Below are 21,339 nucleotides of genomic sequence, written 5' to 3'. Positions count from 1 at the left end.
AAGGTCATACCTTCAACTACAGTAATCAAATATTTATTTATCATAAATTTAATTTTGATATAATTGTATAAATAAATAAATAAATGGGATCAATGCATAATTGGAGATAAATAAAAATAAATAAATAAATAGGACCAATATAAATAAATAAATAAGAATATATTCCATATTTCAGGTTTTTGATGGAGTCGAGCCACTGGTAAAAATAAAGTTGAAGAAATTCGCAAGGAATGGGCAAGTTATTTTTTGAGGCTAAAACATTAGTTTTGATAGCCATTAGAAATGTTTTATTTTGGATATTTTAGGTATTTTGTGGCCTTAACATTTAGCCTAATAGTTTTGATAGGCTTTAGTAAATGATTGTTTTAGGTATTTTGTGGCCTTAACATTTAGCCTAATAGTTTTGATAGGCTTTAGTAAATGATTGTATCTTAGGAAACGAAAATTTGAATTGTCTAGAATCTGGATTTTTTGTGACTTTTGCAGGTTATTGGTTAGTTCCCAAAACATATCAACTTTTCAAAAAAAAAAACACGTCCCTATTACATTGGTTGTGACCATAACCGATGTAATAGCACCCATATTACAGCGGTTTTATACAATAACCGATGTAATAAGTTCAAGCTCTGTTTTTCTTTAAGCGCTTACAGCGGTTATAGTGCACCGAGGTAATATGTTATAGATATTACATCGGGTCCTGGGACCGATGTAATATATCAAACACTTATTACATCGGGCACTACCACATCGGTCAGATGACCGATGTAATAAGCTAAAAATAACCGATGTAATAGACTTTTTCTGCACTAGTGATATGAAGTAAATAAAAATTGAATAAATAAGATCAGTGCACAACTAAATAAATAAATAAGAATGGGAACTAAATATGATTAGAAAGATGTTATGGACACCTTACTTAATATAAATATAAAAATAAAAATAAAAATAAAAAATAAAATGATAGATGTCTTATTTCTTTACCTTAATTGTTACGGAGAATATGCTTGTATAAAAATTTAAAGATACTATCTCTATGTTCTTTTTCCTCTTTCACACTCCTTGTATAAGGACTGCCTTTTGTTTTACCGCCTCTCTTTTCACCCTTCCCTTCATTAACCTCCCCCATTTCTATTTATACTAGTTATTGGTAATCATTAGTTTAGTTTGATTTCAATTAAATTGTTCAAACACTATTCAAATTTCATTACATCCCAACCTTTCCTTCCTAGATTTTTTTTTTTCGTGAGTGACAAACAATGGAGATAAGGTTCTGCACTTCCCATGTGAAACCTTATCTCATTCTTTTTTTTAACTATTATGTAATGGTTATATTATATTTGAATGGAGTGTTATATAACTTATAGTATTGAATGATGTTTTTTGTAATATTATTCTATAAAAAATAAAATTTCTAATATATATATATACATATTAAATTCTTTCATCAATATAGTAAGGACATTTATATTTTTCTTATCATCTTATATTATTATTATTATTATTATTATTATTATTATTGTTGTTGTTAGTATTTAATTTTATTAAATTATGCTATTATAATACTATTTTTAATAAAATTAACTCTAATATTTTGTATATGAAAAGTGTTGAATGATAAAACTTTGGATGTTAAAATATTGAAAACATTGTATTATAAAATTTGAGATATTACACGGAGTATTAAGTTTGGTAATTTCTATAGTTTTGATTTTGGTTGAAGTTATTGGAGTAGCCATCTGACCTCCTCCCATTGTTCATGTAGTTTATTTCCTCTTCCTTAAGAGCTTCAACTGCATTGCAATGACCATTTGGATGATTCCCTTACACAGAAACCATTAGGATTTGAAATTTCTATTATAATTTTATTTTTTAAAATTTTAAAAAAAAGTATTTAAATTGTTTTTATTATTAATTCTTAAAAAAATAATAAAACTATTAAATATACCATAACAGTATTAAAATTTTTAAATTAAAAATAAATAAATAACTATAGTGAAAATATTATTATTTTTAATTGTTATATTTCTTTTAATGATGTTGTCAACATACACTACAAAAAAAGAGCTAAATTGCGGAGGTTTTAATTTCGTTTAGTGGGGGTTTTTACCCTCCACAAAATAATTTGCAGGGATTTTTCAAACCTCCACAGTTAGGTTCCCCACAAGTTATTTGTGGAGGTTTTCTATAACCCCTGGTATCATGTTTATATTGTGGAAGTTATTTAATGGGGGGTTATAACCTCTCCTATTCATGACTATTATTTTGTAGAGGTTTAAAACCTCCTTTATTTCCATAAACCTATTTGATTCCAAAATTCCTATTTTTCATTTTTTTTTGTGGGGGGTTAATACCCTCCTCAATTTGAGGATTATACTGTAAAAATTGTAACATGTTTCGTTTGTATTATTTAATTTGTAGATTTAATACTGTATTTTTCTTGCATTATTCAAATCTCATAAAAAAACAATATTTTGTTTGTAATTAGAATTTCCTATTATACTTGACAATGTATGTCATCATTTGAGGTACTTATATTTTTACATCAACAATATTTTTTGTAAACTTCAATCAAATACTTCAACCAAAGTGCTCAAATATATATCATTAGGACTTTTGATTCTCAAAATCAACATATTAACATAAAAGCAATTTAAATTGAAACATTGACAATTTAATCCATACTTACTCAAAGTTCATAATACACTAAAATAGTTTCATCCTAAAAAACATCATCAACATCCTAAATGTTGCTACCACCAGATGATCCTCTTGTACCCATAGAAGACTCAGGCTCATTTGCATCACCTGTTTGCTGAAATTATAAAATATAAATATTAGCTGCAAGAAGGAAGTCAACCTCAAATCATGAAATCAACATGCATATACTAAAATAGTTTATTACTAGATCATTAACCTGCACAAAAATCATGATTATTTGGTATCGATGATTAACTCACACCGATACAGTCTAATTCTTGTATCAAAAATCACATCACAAATAAGTACCAAGATAATTAGTTTCCAAAGGCTGGACATAACTTACTTGTGGTTGAGGATCAAAGAAGGCAGTTAATTCATCAGGGATCTTTCCTTCCTTCATTATCATGTAGGCTTTTAGTGCACCCAAGGTGGTTTGAATTTGGGATTCTAAATTAGTGTACTTCTGTTGCCACTGATCAGAAGATGTTGATGATGTGGCAGCACTAGATGAAACAATGCTTAAATCCGAAAGTCGAAATCTTGTATTTCTAAATGAGTTAGTAGGAGCTGCTCCTAAACCCATGCATCGCACCCTCCCAGAATGCTCTAGGCCTAACACTTTACCAACAACATCATTAGGGGAAACCTCTGATTCATCATTAGTGCTTTGAGTCAAACCCACTTCAATTTGTTCCTATAGGCATACAACAATATGTAGTGAAAATGCTAAACATTGAAGGAAAATGCACGAAAATATCATATTATGGTACAACTAACCGATATAGCCTTTGCCACATCATTTACAAATGATCCATCCTTTCTTTTATGAGTATCAATGTATAACTTTCCCCGACTAGGCAGCTGTGCAGTTTCCAAAAACTAAATAAAAAGAGAAGTTAAGTTAAATAGTAAAAATTAAAAAAATAGTATAGTGTCATGTTAACTAATATCATTACCATCTCATGTCTTCTTCTTGACATAGGTTTAGAACCACCGGTATGAGGAATTACTTGCTTTTTGCGATTTTCTCTATTTTTTTTACAAATCTCCTATGAACAAAAAAATTGTAAGTTCACACAACAATAAAAAAATATCTACACAAACAATTCACACCATTCAAAATAATGTAACTTGTACCAATGTTTCCGGTTTTAGACGATAAGTAACAAAATGAGCCCACTGAGTTCTGTCTATACCATTTGGCACATTACTTATGATTTCATTTTTGCTTTTTGTTGGATCATAGAACTCATTCCATAAATTCTGCATATGTGCAGCCTACTTCCTACCAAGAGTTAGTTTGCAATACCGTTGTGCACTAGCTTCACCAGTCTTAAAACAAAACCGAGGCTTTTGAAAAAAGAAGACATAGTTAGTGTGTAAACATTTGAGTAAATGTAACATTTACAAAAGATATAAGGTCATACATGCATAAAGATATACCTGTAATATTTCCTTAAAGCATTCCAAAAAGTAAGTTTCATGCATGCCTGTTTTCCCAGACCATCTTTCAAAATTAATTGGAAACAAATTACAATCAATTGCCAATGTACCACAATATCCTGCAAGCACGCCTTGTCCTTCACTAATTGCCATGCCTAACTCATCAAAGTCCACAATGATGCGTTCCCCACGAGGTAAGTTATTTACTTCTCTGACCTTCACCTTAATTTTCTTGATAACTCCTTCTAAGTCTTTAACCATAAAACAACTTACTTAACCATAAGTAAAATTTTAAAAATTATGGTCATGTAAAAGTAAATATGACATATACCTATTGCATGAACAGTCCAATATGATGAAGATTCACGTCGAGCATGTTTTGTAGATGTTTCAGGTTGCTGTGAGTTCTCATTGGGTAATGAGGAATCTATTGGTGGTGTTGTGCTCATTGAAGTGTGTGATGAGGTTTCATTTGTTGGTGCAGGATTTGTTGATGGTAAAGAATTAGTTGGAGGCTGAAGTGATGATTTTTGTGGATTTCGGAACCGCTTCACCTTTGGCATGGCTACATATATTTATGAGAAACCAAAAGTGAATCACAACAGTGAAAACTAGATATAAAGAATGCATGGGGATTATCATACAAAACAGTGACCATAATTCTTTAATATGTATGTAGTTCTAAATCAAGGAAATTAGATAGTATTTAGAAAAATCAAATCCAAGAGTGAGACTTGCCTGCAGCTTGATCACTTTCAGCATGTTGTTCACTATGTAGAACCAACTTGTTGTTCATAGTGAAAATACATTAACATAATAACAAAGATGGAAATAGAAAAAACAAGAAAATCCAAGGTTATCACCCTACTATAATCCATGAGTGTGAATAATTAGTCTGCATGTTACAAGGTATAATATAAACAGAATGCTGCTTTGGATAGAATAGAAACAGAATATCATTATGCCAAAGAGGTTTAGGCTACACTGACTTACAAATTCCAGATAATAACACTCAGTGGAAAGCCAATAGAAGGTGCAGAACCAAATGGACCTCCAAGTTTTGCTTCCTCTACCAGATGGACAGTTAAATGAACCATAACTATGAAGAATGATGGTGGGAATAACATCTCTAAGTGGCAAAGTGTTAGCACAATGCGATCTTGAAGCATTTCAAGTTCTTGTGGATTTAAACTTTTACTACAAAGGACTTTAAAAAATGAGCAAAACTCCACCAAGGTTGCATTGACATGGTTTGGTAACAAATTACGTATTGCTAGCGGTAGTAATTGCTCCATAATAATATGGCAATCGTAACTTTTTAGCCCAAATTTTTTTTGTTGCACCTCATCGACACATCTAGAAATGTTACTTGAGTAACCATCTGGTACTATAACATTTTTCAAAGTTTTGAGAAACAACTTTTTGGTATCACGAGTTAGTGAAAACAAAGCAAGGTGATATCTTCCATTATCATCTAGCCAAAGATCCTCTCTTATGCCCATTTCCTTTAAATCTTTCCTAGCATTTACATTGTCTTTGGATTTAGGCTTTTCATTTAACAAAGTATATACCAAATTGTCAAATACATTTTTTTTCAATATGCATGAAATCTAAATTATGGCGTAACAAATTAGACTCCCAATACAGAAGTTCAAAGAAAATGCTTCTTTTTTTCCATTGTTTAACTTCTTCTCTAGATCTTTTTCCTCTACCATCCAAAATTACTCCTCTCCCAAATGTAACATTAATATTTTCAACTTGCCTAAAAATGTCAGATCCTGATAATTTTAGTGGTGGATTCCTTGTTTCAGTGCTTCCATCAAAGCAAACACGATTCAATCTGAATCTATGGTTTCTACTCAAAAAGCGACGATGCCCCATAAAACACCACTTCTTACTATAAGGAAGACGACAAGGTATTGCATCAAAGTTACAGGTAGGGCAAGCTAAACCTGTGTGTGTGTTCCAACCAGATAAAATGCCTAGGCCAGGAAAGTCACTAATTGTCCACATAAGAGCTACTCGCATCCTAAAAGTTTCATTCAATGAAGAATCAAAGGTCTCCACACCATCATTCCATAGCTCACGTAACTCATCCACAAGGGGTTGTAAGTACACATCAATATTATTTCCTGGCATTTGCTTGCCTGGAATGATCATGGATAGGATCAATGAAGTGTGCTTCATACATATCCATGGTGGAAGATTGTATGGAATTAAAAACACTGGCCAAATACTATAAGTAGAACTCATAGTACCAAAAGGATTAAAACCATCACTAGCAAGGCCTAAACGAACATTTCGAGGATTAGAAGCAAACTCAGGATGCAATAAACTAAATGTTTTCCATGCCTCACCGTCCCTTGGATGCCTTATGAACCCATCTTTGTTCTCTAAAGAATGCCATCTCATATGATCTGCAGTCTTAGAACACATAAACAATCTTTGCAATCTTGGTTTCAATGGAAAGTAACGCAAAACTTTTGCAGGTTGTTTTTTCTTCTTCTTTGGGTTCCATCTAGATATACCGCAATGTTTGCATGTTTGCAAATCTTTTTCATCATCTCTTAAATATAACATACAATCATTCGGACATGCATCTATTTTGGTATAGTTAAGACCAAGTTTGTTGATGGTTTTCTTAGCCTCATAAAAAGAAAGAGGCAAGTTTGCTTCATTAAATGCATCTTTTAACAAATCTAGGATCATAGTCATTGCCTTGTCACTTAATCCACACAAAACCTTGATGTGATATAATTTGATTACAAACTCTAATTTTGTGTACTTGCTCCCATCACACAATGTTTGATTTCCATCATTGAGAAAATCAATAAACTCATTATGATCCTCCTTTGGCCTTTCATTCAAAACATCATCTACACCCAATGGTTGTGTTTTGCCTAGATTAGTACCTTCTTGCCTATAGTGCCCAAATGCTTCATTGATCATTGTTTCCATTGGATTTTCATAATGAAATGCCTCTTGTATATCATCTTCATTACTAGAAATATCTTCTATTTGTTTCTCACCATGAAGATTCCATATAACATAATTTTTGGGAAATGCTTTTAAAATCAAATGCTCCTCAACTACGCCTCTAGTTTGCTATTTCATAAACCCACATTTGGGACATGGGCATTTAATTGTATCTCCAACAGCCCCATTTTCAAAAGCAAAATCTAAGAATTTTTTTAAACCAATTGAGTATTCAATTGTATTCCGAGGCTTAACAATCCAAGATTTATCCATTGGAATAGATACCTAAACAAAATGGCAATGAGTATTTTATAAAATACACAAACACTTATAAAGCATAGAAGAATATAAGAAATATGGTTCACCAATAACTAAATATGTAACCCTTTCATTTTAATCTTTATTTACAAATTTTATTTCATTTTCTCACAAATAAAGAATTTCTCATTTGAAATGTTACACATAACCAATGTAAATCGGTATAAAGAAAATAAAATTTGAGAACCAATTATTAAGTTGAAGCCCATTATGCATGTAGGAAGAATAATGATAAAAATGATAATGTGCTCTAAAATCAAAAGGAGATACTAATAAAGATACTAATAAAGATACACATAATGTATTATAAAAAGACTATTAAAAAAGTAAATTATATTCTATAGGAAATGTACGGCACACTTTTTTTATGATTGGAGTTTTGCTGCAGTTTTAGTTTTGGTACTTTTTTTTTCATAAGTGCACTTTTTTATTTTGCTGTTATAATTCTAGAGAGTAGATAATTTTAAGAATAGTTTCTAAAGGAAAATTTAGGTTTGTTAGCATTGTTATAATAATGTTTTGTAAGTTTTAGTATTAGGATATACTTTAGAACAGTTTTTAAATTTTCTGCAGAATAAAGACAAGACTAAAAACACAGATGGAAGTTGTTCTTCAATGTAGGCTACACAAATAATGCTAGTTTTAATAATATAGGCAACATAAACATGACAAATGACAAATGAATAAAGAGATAGAGAATAAAACCAGGATGCTAGTTGAGATTAGGTAATGAGTCCATTGACAGCTGCAAGTAAAAACAAAAGTGAAGAAACACATTAATTGACCATAAGTGATACTCTCAGAAAGCATTGGACAAGAGATAATGCGACAAAGGTGCCTTATGCAAGAGATAGGGTAGTTGAGTGTTATTTGTGGTCAGTGACCATGACTTACAAAGCTTAATATAGTATTGCAAGAAAGATAGAGAGCAAATTGTTTGGTTGTATCTCTCTTCTAGATGATACTTATGATTCCTACATCACAGTAGAAGAAATTGAACTCTTCACACAGGCAATTCAAAGGTTTATCTCAATCCAAATTATATGATCGACAAATTTTATATCATGCTATACGACAATGGAAAAATTAATGATTTGAAAATCCTTCATACTCATGAATTTGTAGTTCTTAAGTATTCCTTCATAATCCTCCTTTTGTTTGTATGATTTTCAGATGGGATAATAGTTCCACCCAATCTCTCCCAGATAGCATGAAAGTAGTGTTTGATGCAATTGTAAAAGTGTGCTATGAAGTAAAGTTGACTATTGTAGAGAGTGACAAATCGAGCAAAGTTGTGCAATGTGTTAAAGAAGCTGTAGGTATATCGATAAGGTAACAAAAATTTCCAGGTGTACCTGTAAAGAAGCTACTGGATGTGATGGAGGGCCAGAGTGAAGGAGAGGGCGTAACGAAAGAGGCTACCACAGAGGCTAACCGGGATGATGACGCGACGGAGACGGGAAACGGAGAAAGCGCGACCGAGATGAAGCGAAGAAGAGAAGGCCGACAGAGATGGCGCGACAAAGACGGCGCGACGCGATGGAGACTGCACGACGAAGACGGAGCGAAGGAGACTGCGCGACGGAGACGGCGCGAGGGAGAGTGCGCGACGGAGACGTCGCGACGAAGACTGCACGACGAAGACTGCGCGACGAAGACGACGCAGCGCGACGGAGATGGGCGTGACGTCGCGACGGAGATGGGCGTGACGGCGCGACGAAGACAACACAACGCGACGGAGATGGGCGACGACGCGACGATGCGACGACGCGACGAAGACGGCGTAGCGCGACGGTGATGGGCGCGACGGCGCGACGGAGATGGTGCAGCGCGACGGAGCTACGACATGGTTTCGATTGGTTGAGGCTTTGGCACTGTGAACTTACCTTTTCGAATGGTTGAGGTTATGGCAGTGTTAACTTAGGTTTCACTTGGAAAATTTCATTTACTTCAGAAAAGAATGTGTTTTACTTCAAAAAGGAATGTGTTGTAAATTGCGGAGGTCATAAACCTCCTAAAAAAATAAAAAACCTCCTCTATTATTAGCTTTTAAAAAAATTATCATAATCAGTTTATATGATTTTTATTTGTGGAGGTTTTTTTAACCTCCATAGAATGACCCAGGCTATATATTCATTTTTTTTAGTGATATTATCATTCTTATTCCATTTTTTATACTGTAGGACTTTTGCCAGGTGGTCCTTTGAAGAATTGGTTCACTATAGAATCCCATCATCTCAACTTTGAGAACGAACTCGTGGCACTTGCATGTTTCCTAATGTTTGACAAAAAGAAAAATATAATACCTTTTGGCTACTTTTTCATGACACGTTTTGTCAAATTTCGTGCATACTAGGTTACGTTAGGTTGAAATTCAAACAATTTTTACAAATTTTAATACGTAATTTGGAATTTCAATAAAAGAATGAAAAAATTGTTTTTTTCTAAATGCAAAAAACCAACGCATTTTAATACATATACTAATTTATTGTGAATTTGAAAAGGTATTGATTAGATTCTAACTATGTGGCATTATCAATTTTTTTTTCTCATATGGACCGCGGAATTAGGCACGTTAGTTATTTAATGTTGGACCACAATTAATTTTAATGTAGTTGGGCAGTTCATTGATTATCCAAATTAATAATTGATGGTGCAATACAGTTGGCATGTCATTGAAACAGAAAAATGATTAATATTAATTTATTAATTTTTTTATAGTTATTTTATTTTATTTTTAATTTTGGATCCTTTAATTATTACTTTCTGTTAATATAATTGATTTAATTTTAAGAAGGTTGGAGAATTCGCGTTTAAAGATAAGACATATATATATATATATATATATATATATATATATATATATATATATATATATATATATATATATATATATATATATATATATATATATATATATATATATATATATTAAATTAGTATGAATCTCGTTTTGCAAACTCAGTTTCGTTTCATAAAATTAAGTTAGGTTTAAAATTAATCTTTTGACAAAAGAAAAAATTTAATTACATATAATACTTGTACGTGTGTCTTTTTTTTTATATTTAGAATATCAATTTAATAATATGCATTTTATTATATACATCATATATTATTATAAGGAAAATTTTGTCTTTGATTTTAATTAAAAAAATATTATAATCAATCTGTTTTGCTTTTTGACCAGTACAAAATATTAAGTAAAAGTTTAATTGTCTTAGTATTAAACATAAAATAAATATACCTGCATGGAACCTTATACAGTGTAAATATAAAATAAAAAAAACGTGTATTATAAATCCTATTATAAGAAAAGTTGGTATATAATCGGGAAGGGGATGTCAATTTTATTAAACTTTCTTTATATCATTTTAATTACAATTAAAATTTGACTTTCTTTTAAAAATAACTATATTAAATTTAATTTCTAGATCTCGTTTTGCATATAAATATCTTTATTCAAATATCAAATCATTTAAGATTTCTTTTGATAAACTTTCATTATGCCCAGTGCTCGATATTTATGGGGTGCCAAAATATACTTAAAATTTATATATTTAATTTATATATTTAATTATGGATCCGTAAGATTATTCAACTTAATAATAATTGAATCAATACTAAAATTTTTAGTTATATTTTGTTTTTAATGTAAATAATCATATCGTCAGCAAAAAAAATTCATCTTCAGTTTTATTTTGCAGTCTTATTTTGATAATTTTCATTGTAGAAAATTATCTTTTTGATATAGTTGTAGAAACAAGAAGAGTTAAAATAAGACGAGACAGATTAAAAAATCAATCAACTAGATGTAATTGACTTCCTATTTTTGTCAAAGATTGATTTTTTCTATTTTCTTCCTCACAGTAGCTTCCATTTTATCACTTTTAAATAATTAATTTATTCTTTTATTTCTTCATCAATATACTTATGTTTTAAAAAAAATACTAAAAGATAATTTATCATAATCTAAATAAAAATTGTGATATGTAATTAATAAAATAAAAATATATGATAATCAAGTCACAATTAAAAATCTGTTATTAAAAAACACTTAGTGCATTGCTTTTCTTCGATATTTATAAAAATGAATATACCAAATGCTCGTGAGATAAAAAATAATATTAATTATTAAACTAATATTTCACTATCAATTGAGAAAAAAAGAATTACTTTTCTCTTCAATAATAGAAGAAAGCATACAAAAATGAGAGTACAAAATAATGAATTTGTGTTCAACTTTATTTTTTTCTTCATAAACAAAAGAAAACAAAACAAGTAAAAGTCTAAAGTGGATACAATATGTAAAAAACTCAAAAAACAGTGAGAGAGAAAATAAAAAATATCTTAATAAATTTATTTATTTTTTTAATAAATTTAATTTTATGCTTTATTATTTATTTGCATTAAATGTTATATTTTATAAAATAAATAAAAATATACCTATTTTAATTCTTATCAATTTCCAATATATATTTTCATTATTTAAAAAATTATAAAACATTAAATTTCTTATACATAATTTAAAAAATTAAAAACAAAAAAAGTTTCATATAACATAAATAAAAAAAAAATCAAAAACGTTGGGGGGCCACGGCTCCCCTGTCCCTTCCTCGGTCTGCCTCTGATTATGCTTGTATATAATTATTAGGGTTTTTTTATAGTGTTTATCTCGACATAATATAACCATTATTAGAAAGTTATTTTTAAATATTAATATTTATATAATATATGAGAGAATTACAGATATTTAAAGACCCTTAATATAAATTTTTATACTATTTTTTTCTTCATATTTGTAACCTCGTTTTCTCAATTACTTGAGTTCTAACTATCATAAAAAGATTTTGAGGTAAGAAAGTTAGAAAATTATGCATAAAAGCAAATCTTATCTATACTTATACATGGAGATTTTTCTTTTTTACGTCCAAATTTACTTTCCAATTTTATCTTTTAAAGAATTTTTTTTAATTTTAATAATTATTTTATTAATTTTACTGTTTAAGAGACTGTTTCTTTAAATTTATCTTTTTTATTTCTGGTTTGACTATTTTTTAAATTTAATTATTTTTTTAATTTAAAATTACCTATAAAGTAAACTAAAGCTATTTATAAGAAAATTATAAAAAATATTTATATTTAATTTTATTATAATAATAATGATATCAAAATATTTATTACTTTAATAACCATAAAAAAATTTAAAAAAAAAGTGAATAAGTATGAATAATAATAATAATAAATAATCATCTGAATAATAATAAACACATTGATTTAGTTTGAACTTTTCCTATTATTTTTTTCGGCTTCAAGAATTTACCAATTTTAGATTTGGGTCAACTTGAATAAAGTATTGTATAATATCTGAAAGAAAAAAAATAGGGAGATATAAGATAAAAAAAAAAGTAATTGAACAAAATTAGCAATTGGATGACATATTTTTCATTTCAAGGAAAAAAAGTGTATAAATTAACTACACAAATCAATTTCTTTTTCGAGATTACATTTATTTCTAATAATTTCATATTGTTTCTAATTTAAATATAAATTACACTGTGTAAAAATAAATTTAAATAGTCTTAATTAAGAGTGTCAAAATAGGTGAATCCAATCAGTTTATGTGCCCTTTTTTTAAGCTCACCAATAGAAGAGCCGTTGCCACTGCCACCCCCCTTCCCCCCTTTTTTTTTCTTTCATATTTGTCATTTGCTAAATTTCAGAAATAAAATGAGTGATCTCCTAAACCATTTGTTTCCAAAAAAAAATAATAATTATGTGTGTATATAAATGGTATGGACAGTGATATTTTTACAACTATTTTTTTTTATAATTTTTTCTTACAATTTGACGTAATATTTTTTAAATGATTTTTAAATATAAAAAAATAAAAAAATAAAAATAGAAAATTACTAGTTACTTTAGATTATAAAAAAAAAATTATTAAAAAATCATTTTCCAAAATGTGTATCGAGAATCGAAAGGTAAACACAAAAATGCTAAGATTTAATTCCAATCTATTCAGAAATGACAAGGTATAGCACTAGTTTGCATTAATTTTTGTTGGTGTGGCATAAATGAGAAGGTTGTGCATCTCACAAACACTCGGTGTCTGAATAACTTTTGAACTCTCCTCACTTAAACCTTTAGATAACTGACTCGTGATTTCAGGTTCCATGTTGCTCCTCCACCTTCTTTCATCATCACTCATCTAAGTGTTTCTCCTTAATCCAGGGGAGGTGTCTAAGATTTTTATATTTTTATATTTTATATATTTATACTTTTGTTATACTTGTATAGATAAAGAGTTAATATCATAAAACTTATTCCTTATCATCTCATCCATTTAATAATCATGTATAAGAGTTCATTTTGTATAAGTTGATGAGATTAAATCCAAATGATTGTAGAATAGTCTTTGAATAATTTTCAAATAAAATGACTTTAATTAAATATATTCATATTCCTTTAGTTATATACTTTTACTTTCATGTGTAGATAGTGTTCAATCTCTGTCAATGAAGGGAGATTAGCCTTTAATGCCAAGGGTAGGAATAAAGCTATGACATCACCACAAAATAAAAGAATCAAAATAAAAATAGATTAAAATGTAAAAGAAAAAGAAATCCTAAGAGATTATCTAAAATATTATAAAATAACATCTTCAAATATTCCTTACATTTCTAAAAATTACTTTAACTTTTATTAATTAGTTTTGAAAACTTTAAATTAAAACAAAATTCAGCATTAAAAAAATTAATACTTTTCAGTAGCGGAGCTTCTTGGAAGTAGGGTAGCCATAGCCACCCCAAATTTTGATTTTTGTATATTATATATATTAGATATTTTTAATTTTTTTAAATTATATTCTTATATATTAGAAATTAATAGAAGTTAAATTAGATATTTTTTATTTATTATATAAAGTATAATATTTAATGTTAATATTTAACAAAAATATTTATAAAGATGTTTCTTATTTTCTTTTTTTTCATTGTGTTTTTTAGTTTTTAATAAATTATACTCATCTCACACAATCACATGTTTTCTTTTTGTTTCGAAAAAAAAAAAGTTGATACAAACTTATTATTTTTGTTTTCATTTCTTATTTATTCTCTTTCATTTGTGAAGAAAAAATATCTCTTTTGTATCACATGATACTGAAACATTTGTTTAATAATTAACATTATTATTTTTTCTCATGAGCCTTATATTCATGTTTTATAAATATGACAAAAAAAATATTGTACTATATATTCTTTCATAACTGCCTTTTAATTTAGACTTGATTATCATATATTTTTCTTTTAGTAACTCTTAATTTTTTATTTTTTATTAAATTATGATAAATTCTTTTTTAATCTTAAACTTAAAGAGAAAATAGGTATATTGATGAAAAATAAAATAATATATTTATTTTTGAATAGTGATAAAAAGAAAGTTATTCGTGATGATGAAAACATGATTCAACTTATTTACATATTTCGAAGGATGATACAAATAATCATAATTTTCAATTAGAAGAACCCTTTTTTAAAGTTCAACGAATTACAGGTGAGAAGCTTTATATTAATTGTTTGGAAGAGTTCATATTTACATTGAAAAAGAAATAGTTAAAAGTTTTAGTTCTGGTTCAATCGATGAGTTCAAAAATGTGAAGGAACAAGGACAATATTTTATATATGGGTGATTTCTTTTGTAGTTACAATTATACTAAATTATGTATTCATTTTTATTGTGTTAGTGACAATAATTAAATATATAAAGTTTGAGTATATTATTTTGGCTTCTCCAAAATTATTGGTCAAGATCCGCTACTGACTTTTTACTATTTTCTTTTTTCTTAAAGTCACGTTTTATTATATTTTATTATATGAAAAATATTTGTAAAAAATGAGTGACATCTAACAAGAATAATTATTTGTAAAAGACACAATTTTAAGAATAAATTATAAGTTAAACTTAAAATTTATAAAATATGAAATTTAAGGTGTTTTTTATAATTATATTATTGATGCAAATGAGTGACATCTAACAAGAATAATTATTTGTAAAAGACACAATTTTAAGAATAAATTATAAGTTAAACTTAAAAGTTATAAAATATGAAATTTAAGGTGTTTTTTATAATTATATTATTGATGCAAAATATTGATGAATTTTTAAAGATTATTAAGATATATAATTACTCAACTGTAATTGAATCTTTTTTCCAAACTATACTTTTCATCTATAAAACACAAGTTCAAAATCTTACGAAATTGAATTAAATTCAATTGTACTTATACCAGCAACTTGGTTGATAGATTTTCTTTTCACAAGATAATATTATAGTGAATTATATATGTGTTTGTCTTAATAGCTTATTGGATTTTTTTATAAACTTTATTTTGTTTTAGTTAGCAAAGTACTTTAAATTAGGTAATATTGTTTTTTACAAAAATTAAAAAAAATTATTTAAGGTAAACCAGAACAATTTATTAATCGCACAAATTTGTAATTATTATATAGTATATGCTTATCTCTTAGTAACACTTTACTTATAAGATTAAAAACTGGGATATATTTACAAATTTTATTAATGACTCTTCCTACACCAGTTTTCTAACTATAGCGTGAATATTTTATGTTAGAAAATTCACTTAAAAAGTGTTGTCAACATTCACTCATTCATCAAAAGAGAAATAAATTGTTGTGACTACTTAAGTCAAATATAAATTAAAGAAGGGTCTTATTAGGGTGAAAATTTGAAAAGGTAATAATATGTAATAATATGTGTTATCATTTCTTTGTGGGTGGGTTGGTGAACCAACTCAGTTAACCACGAATTCAATCCGAGTAAGTCAGATTCTTGGTGGACCGGATCAAAAATTAATCTGTATTGAAATTTGTAAAAAATATTTAACCCAACCTGGTCCAAACCCATGATGGACTGAGTTGACCCATGAGATTTGACTCAATTTGATAACTCTATATTATACCTGGTATAATAGCTCTGTTTTTTACACTAGTGTATATTGTTGAGACATGGATATCTAACATGTAAGATTGCATACTTGTAGTGATCCTTAGTCGATTATGAATCACTCAAATAGCATATTAGTAACAAAGTTTATACCTAACTCATTATCATAAAACTAACTTATAAGTATAAGATGAGGACTATTTTCGTTTTATATTATATGTAAATTAACTTTATTTTTTTAGACATATGTTGTCTTCAATATTTTCTTAAAATTATACATTAATGATTTCTATATATAAGGGTGCAACCTTTCACAAAGAATACCATAGTCATATACCTAGCATTGGCAAAAATATCTAGTAGAAATTCAAATGGCTGAGAAATATGACATTATATCCAAGGACACAATAAAGCCATCTTCCCCAACCCCTAATCATCTTCACCACTTCAAACTCTCCTTCCTCGACCAATTGGCTCCTTCATTCCGTGTTCCAATTCTCCTCTTTTACTCTGCCTCTGATGTTAGAACCTTTGCCACTGACCTCACTGCACTCTCACAAAAGTTGAAAACTTCTCTGTCACAAGTCCTCACTCTCTATTACCCATTTTGTGGAAGACTCAGAGACTCTTCAATCATCGAGTGCAACGACGAGGGTGTTCTTTTCATCCACTCTAAACTCCCCATTGAGCTCTCAAACATTCTCAAAAACCCTCAACTTCACACCCTCTATGAACTTCTCCCATGTCCTCCTTACAACCTTGAACCACAACAAAGTGACACGTCGGGGATCATGGCAGTTCAGTTGAACCAATTCAAGTGTGGGGGCATAGCACTTGGCGTGTGCTTCTCACACAAGATCGCTGATGCTTCAACTGCAGCATCGTTTCTCAACGTTTGGGCTGCAACATCACGTGGAAACGGTACTAACAACCTCGTTCCGCCTCCTATGGAACAGACAAGCCTGCTTTTCCCACCGAGGAACATATCTGTCGACATGACAAGTGGCTTGGTCGGCCAAGAAAAAACCGTGACAAAGAGACTCATGTTTAGTGGCAGCAGTATTTCTAGATTGAGACAAACCATCGCGTGCCCCGGTTTCAATCCCTCACGCGTTGAAGCCGTGACGACGCTGCTATGGAAATCATCACTGGAAGCAGCAAAAGAAAGTTTAGATTCTGGGGAAGAAAAAATTGTGGCTTCTGCAGTATCCCACACTGTGAACATTCGCAGCAGAATGGTTCCATCTTTGTCGAAGCATTCGGTTGGAAACATTTGGCAATACGCTTTGTCTTCGTTGGTGGAAGCGGAGGGGGTAGTGGGGTTGCGTGATTTGGCAGAGAGAATGAGAGAAACGATAGGAAAAGTTGATGGAGATTACATAAAGAAACTTCAGAGTGATGAGTTTGTTGAAGTAGTTCAGACTATAGAAGAAGCAAGAAGAGTGGTTGCAGAAAAGGGTATTGAAGGTTATGGGTTTACCAGTTGGGTAGGGTTTGAGTTCTATGAAGTTGATTTTGGATGGGGAAAGCCAAGTTATGCTACCACCATTGCTGTGCCCATAAAAAATTTTGGAATTTTGATGAGCACAAAGGATGGAGATGGCATAGAAGCATGGCTTACCTTGACCAAACGAGAAATGGCTCGGCTTGAGTACAATGCAGAACTTCTGAACTTTGCTTCGTTTGATTCTTAGATAATGTTGTTTGATATATTGCACGTAATTAAGGTTATCTTAAATAATGCAGAACTCACTGGTGTGGGATCATTAGAGTGTGATTCATGTTTCTAGTCTCTAGTATAGCTATAAGTATTAGAATAATGGGAATCAGCATGGTTTATTGCCTAAGTGTGTTTTTTTCTTCCTATATTATATAGTAAAATGTTGATAAAGTTGATGTTGTGACCACTTTAAAGGGAATGTAATTGTATAGAGTACTCAAGGACTTGCACCGCACTTACTAAACAAAGTACTCATATACACTCAAAATATTGAGAAATACTTAACATACATCTTGAAGGACTTATGGATACATATAGAGAGGACATACAAGTGGTTGTGATATAATGACCCTACTAAAAGATAAAAAGTATTCACATTACAATCTAAAATAATAATATTTTTATTTAATTTTTAAACATAAAATTCTAACATACATTATTATACTATTGAAAAGGTTGTCAACTATGTGTATTTTTTTTTAAGGAATATTGTTCGTACGAGGTCAAAGTATATCCTGTAAAGTCTCCTAAATAATTCCAAAGATCCACAGACTCGACTTCAAAGGGAACTTGTCTTTTGGTCACGAACAAAAAAGGGGGCAGATGCCTGCAAAAGACACTATGATGCCAAAGTCAATAAGAGGTATTAGGGAATCAATGTTAGAGAAAAACGTAATTATGTATTTCGTAAGATGCGCCTTTTATACTAGGGTCATGGGCCATACCTGGTTGGACTTTGGTTTAATTAACCTAACTACTTGTTAATCAGAATGAGTTAATTAACCTCAAATTTATCTTCTTTGAGTGGTGATTATACTGGCGTATTTTCATAGTTCGAGCACATGTCGTCCTACAAGCCTGACACGTACTTGCCTGGGTCAAGTACGTTAAAGGGTACTTTGACCATGTAGTCCCACCAAGCCCCCAAGTCATGTACTCTGGGGTTATCCTACCCATGTATAGTAAGCAACCCCTAGTCTTCACATGTTTATATGTTAAAGATTGTGAGGTAGCAGTCATGTGCGTCTATATGCTGACTTCTCGATTTATGGTACCTCAACTTATGGTGTTTGGCTTATGGTGCCCAGCTTATGGTGTTTTTTGCAAAGAAAATTTACATTTCTTTGGTTGTATGGTCCTACTAAGCCTCCTAACCTCGAGGAGCATAAGCGACGAAGAGGTTTAATGCAACCTCTGAGTTCTAGTGGTCATGTTTGTTGACTTTTTGGCTTAACAACATATACATTTTTTACTAAGGAGTAATTCCCGATATAGTGTCTCTTAAGAGGGAAAGTAGTGTGGATAGTGTATGCCATGAACACAACAAAAGCAATGTTTGATCCTTATCATCAATCTACATATCAATGTTCTCCAAATTGAGAGGATTAATTTTCTTTCAAGTTTATTCTAGAATCATGTAGTTGTCTTCTCCTACAAAACTTGCCTCAACACCTTATCGTCAAGGCTCAAAACAATCACACTGTGAGCCTTCTACAACAACCACTACAAGAATTCAAGGAGTTAGAGTCGAAATATTAGTGTCGGCTTTATCTTGCACACTACTAAAGTCAAAAGTAACGACGACTAAGAGACACAAAATAAAATGCTAAGCTTAGTTTGGGTTGTGCGACTCTAGATAATCACCCTTAGCATCCCTTAAGGGATGCTAGTTACGCAATACTAAAAGAAAAACGTATTACAAAAAAAATAAAAATTTCAGAGCAATGGTCAAGGGACACAATTATATTTTAGACTAGCGTCGCTCGAGGGACGCTTTGATCTTATTTTCTAAAAGTAATGGAGAAATATAGATTAAGTCGCAATCGATAATGTCAGTTAGCCGACGCAAGTTAGTAAAAATAAAAAAATAAAAAATAATTTTGCGAAAGATGGCTTGGAATAAGGTAAAAAAATATTATTATTAGAGGATAAAGTGGGTTGACCGACGCTTTTATATTATTTTTAATGGAAAAAACTAGATTAAGATATTAGGGAGGGCTGAGGGACGCAATTAGTAGTGTCAGCTAGACGACACAAGTTAATAAAAATAAAAAAAATAAAAAATAATTTTGCAGAAATGACTTGGCCTAAGTTAAAAAAAAATATTAGTTTTTAGAAGAGAGAGTGGGTTGGCCGACACTTAAAGAAGTAGGTGGAAAGTTGACATAAATTTTAACTTTACCAAATTTTAACTCTATTTTTTTCGATCTCGCGCGCAGAGTCTTTTTCTCTCTATTTTCATTTTGCTTCATCTCCTTTCTCATTTTCAATCCCTCCACCCACAAATTTTTAGTCTCTTCTTCAATTGGCGCTCAAAGAAGAACCACTTCGACCCTCGTGAGTGGTGGTTACTGAAGAGCGGCGGGATCGACCTTGAAAATGTGGTAGATTTGTCGACTATTGGGCCCGGAAGATGCGATGGGTTCATATTCGTGTTCTCTTCGGTGTTTCGTTAGTGTTGAAGGAGGTGGGTAGTGGGCCCTAAAGGGAGATGGTGGCTTCGATATTCAACTCTTATATATATATATATATATATATATATATATATATATATATATATATATATATATATATATATATATATATATAAAATTTATTGGTTATTCTATTAATATTTGTTTTTCCACATTTGGATATATGAAACATGTTTGAATGTTTGAAGTACGTTTGCTACATGAGATGCCTAAAAAGTTAACGATGTACTCATATAATTCCTAGTAGTTTAATGAATCTATTTTATTTTACTGGTATTTGGCCAAGCTATAAGTTGTTGGTAATTTGATTTTTGAATAGGGTATTCAGCGAATGTATGTGCATAATGGCTATGAATATGTGCAGGAATGCTTATTGCTTAAACAAATATCAGAACCATTCACAAACCAGTCTCTTTGTCAGCATCATAAACCACTTAGGTGAGTCACCCACTTTCCTTCTCTTCACTCCTTTCTTTCACTACCTTTTTCGAATCCACATTCTTTCAAATATCTTTGCTAATTATATGAATCTCAGAATCTCCTTTGGATTTTTGAATCTGAATCCTGAATATCCTCCTCTAATCAATTTTGATAGCAATTTTGTTATATAGTAGTTGGCCTTTAGTTCAAGAAAACAATTTTCGCAACTATAGAGTTCTTTATTTATTTATTTATTATCATTTTGTTGAGGGATGAAATGACAAATTTGTGGTGGGGAGTGAATTGGCTAGACCTTAGGGTCATTG

The 21,339-nt window shown here is 30.1% G+C and overlaps 1 protein-coding gene and 2 pseudogenes across 2 annotated transcripts; 1 reads left to right on the top strand and 2 right to left on the bottom strand.

Moving 5' to 3' along the window:
- Positions 1 to 2,648: 2,648 nt before the first annotated feature.
- On the bottom strand, positions 2,649 to 4,713 carry LOC114169024 (uncharacterized; annotated as a pseudogene). The gene is made up of 7 exons (XR_014985302.1): positions 4,475 to 4,713; positions 4,144 to 4,394; positions 3,838 to 4,050; positions 3,657 to 3,749; positions 3,478 to 3,579; positions 3,044 to 3,394; positions 2,649 to 2,812 (listed from the first exon to the last, which is right to left on the bottom strand). The product of XR_014985302.1 is annotated as an uncharacterized LOC114169024 (transcript).
- A 419-nt stretch (positions 4,714 to 5,132) lies between these two features.
- On the bottom strand, positions 5,133 to 7,439 carry LOC146882067 (uncharacterized; annotated as a pseudogene).
- A 9,296-nt stretch (positions 7,440 to 16,735) lies between these two features.
- LOC114165158 (epi-neemfruitin B synthase L1AT-like) lies at positions 16,736 to 18,420 on the top strand. The gene has a single exon (XM_028049821.2). It carries the CDS (start codon positions 16,771 to 16,773, stop codon positions 18,091 to 18,093), a length of 1,323 nt encoding a protein of 440 aa, XP_027905622.2. The 5' UTR covers positions 16,736 to 16,770; the 3' UTR covers positions 18,094 to 18,420.
- The last annotated feature ends 2,919 nt before the right edge of the window (positions 18,421 to 21,339 follow it).

Source organism: Vigna unguiculata, chromosome 10 (genome assembly GCF_037176805.1).
Source record: "Vigna unguiculata cultivar grain cowpea cultivar isolate G323 ecotype 2 chromosome 10, ASM3717680v1, whole genome shotgun sequence".
In the NCBI taxonomy this organism is placed as follows: domain Eukaryota; kingdom Viridiplantae; phylum Streptophyta; class Magnoliopsida; order Fabales; family Fabaceae; genus Vigna; species Vigna unguiculata.
The sequence above is the reverse complement of the archived record's forward strand: the minus strand, read 5'-3'. Positions and strand labels throughout refer to the sequence as shown.

Coding starts and splice junctions, on each gene's coding strand:
- LOC114165158 (XM_028049821.2), top strand. CDS start 16,771: ATGGCTGAGAAATATGACATTATATCCAAGGACACAATAAAGCCATCT.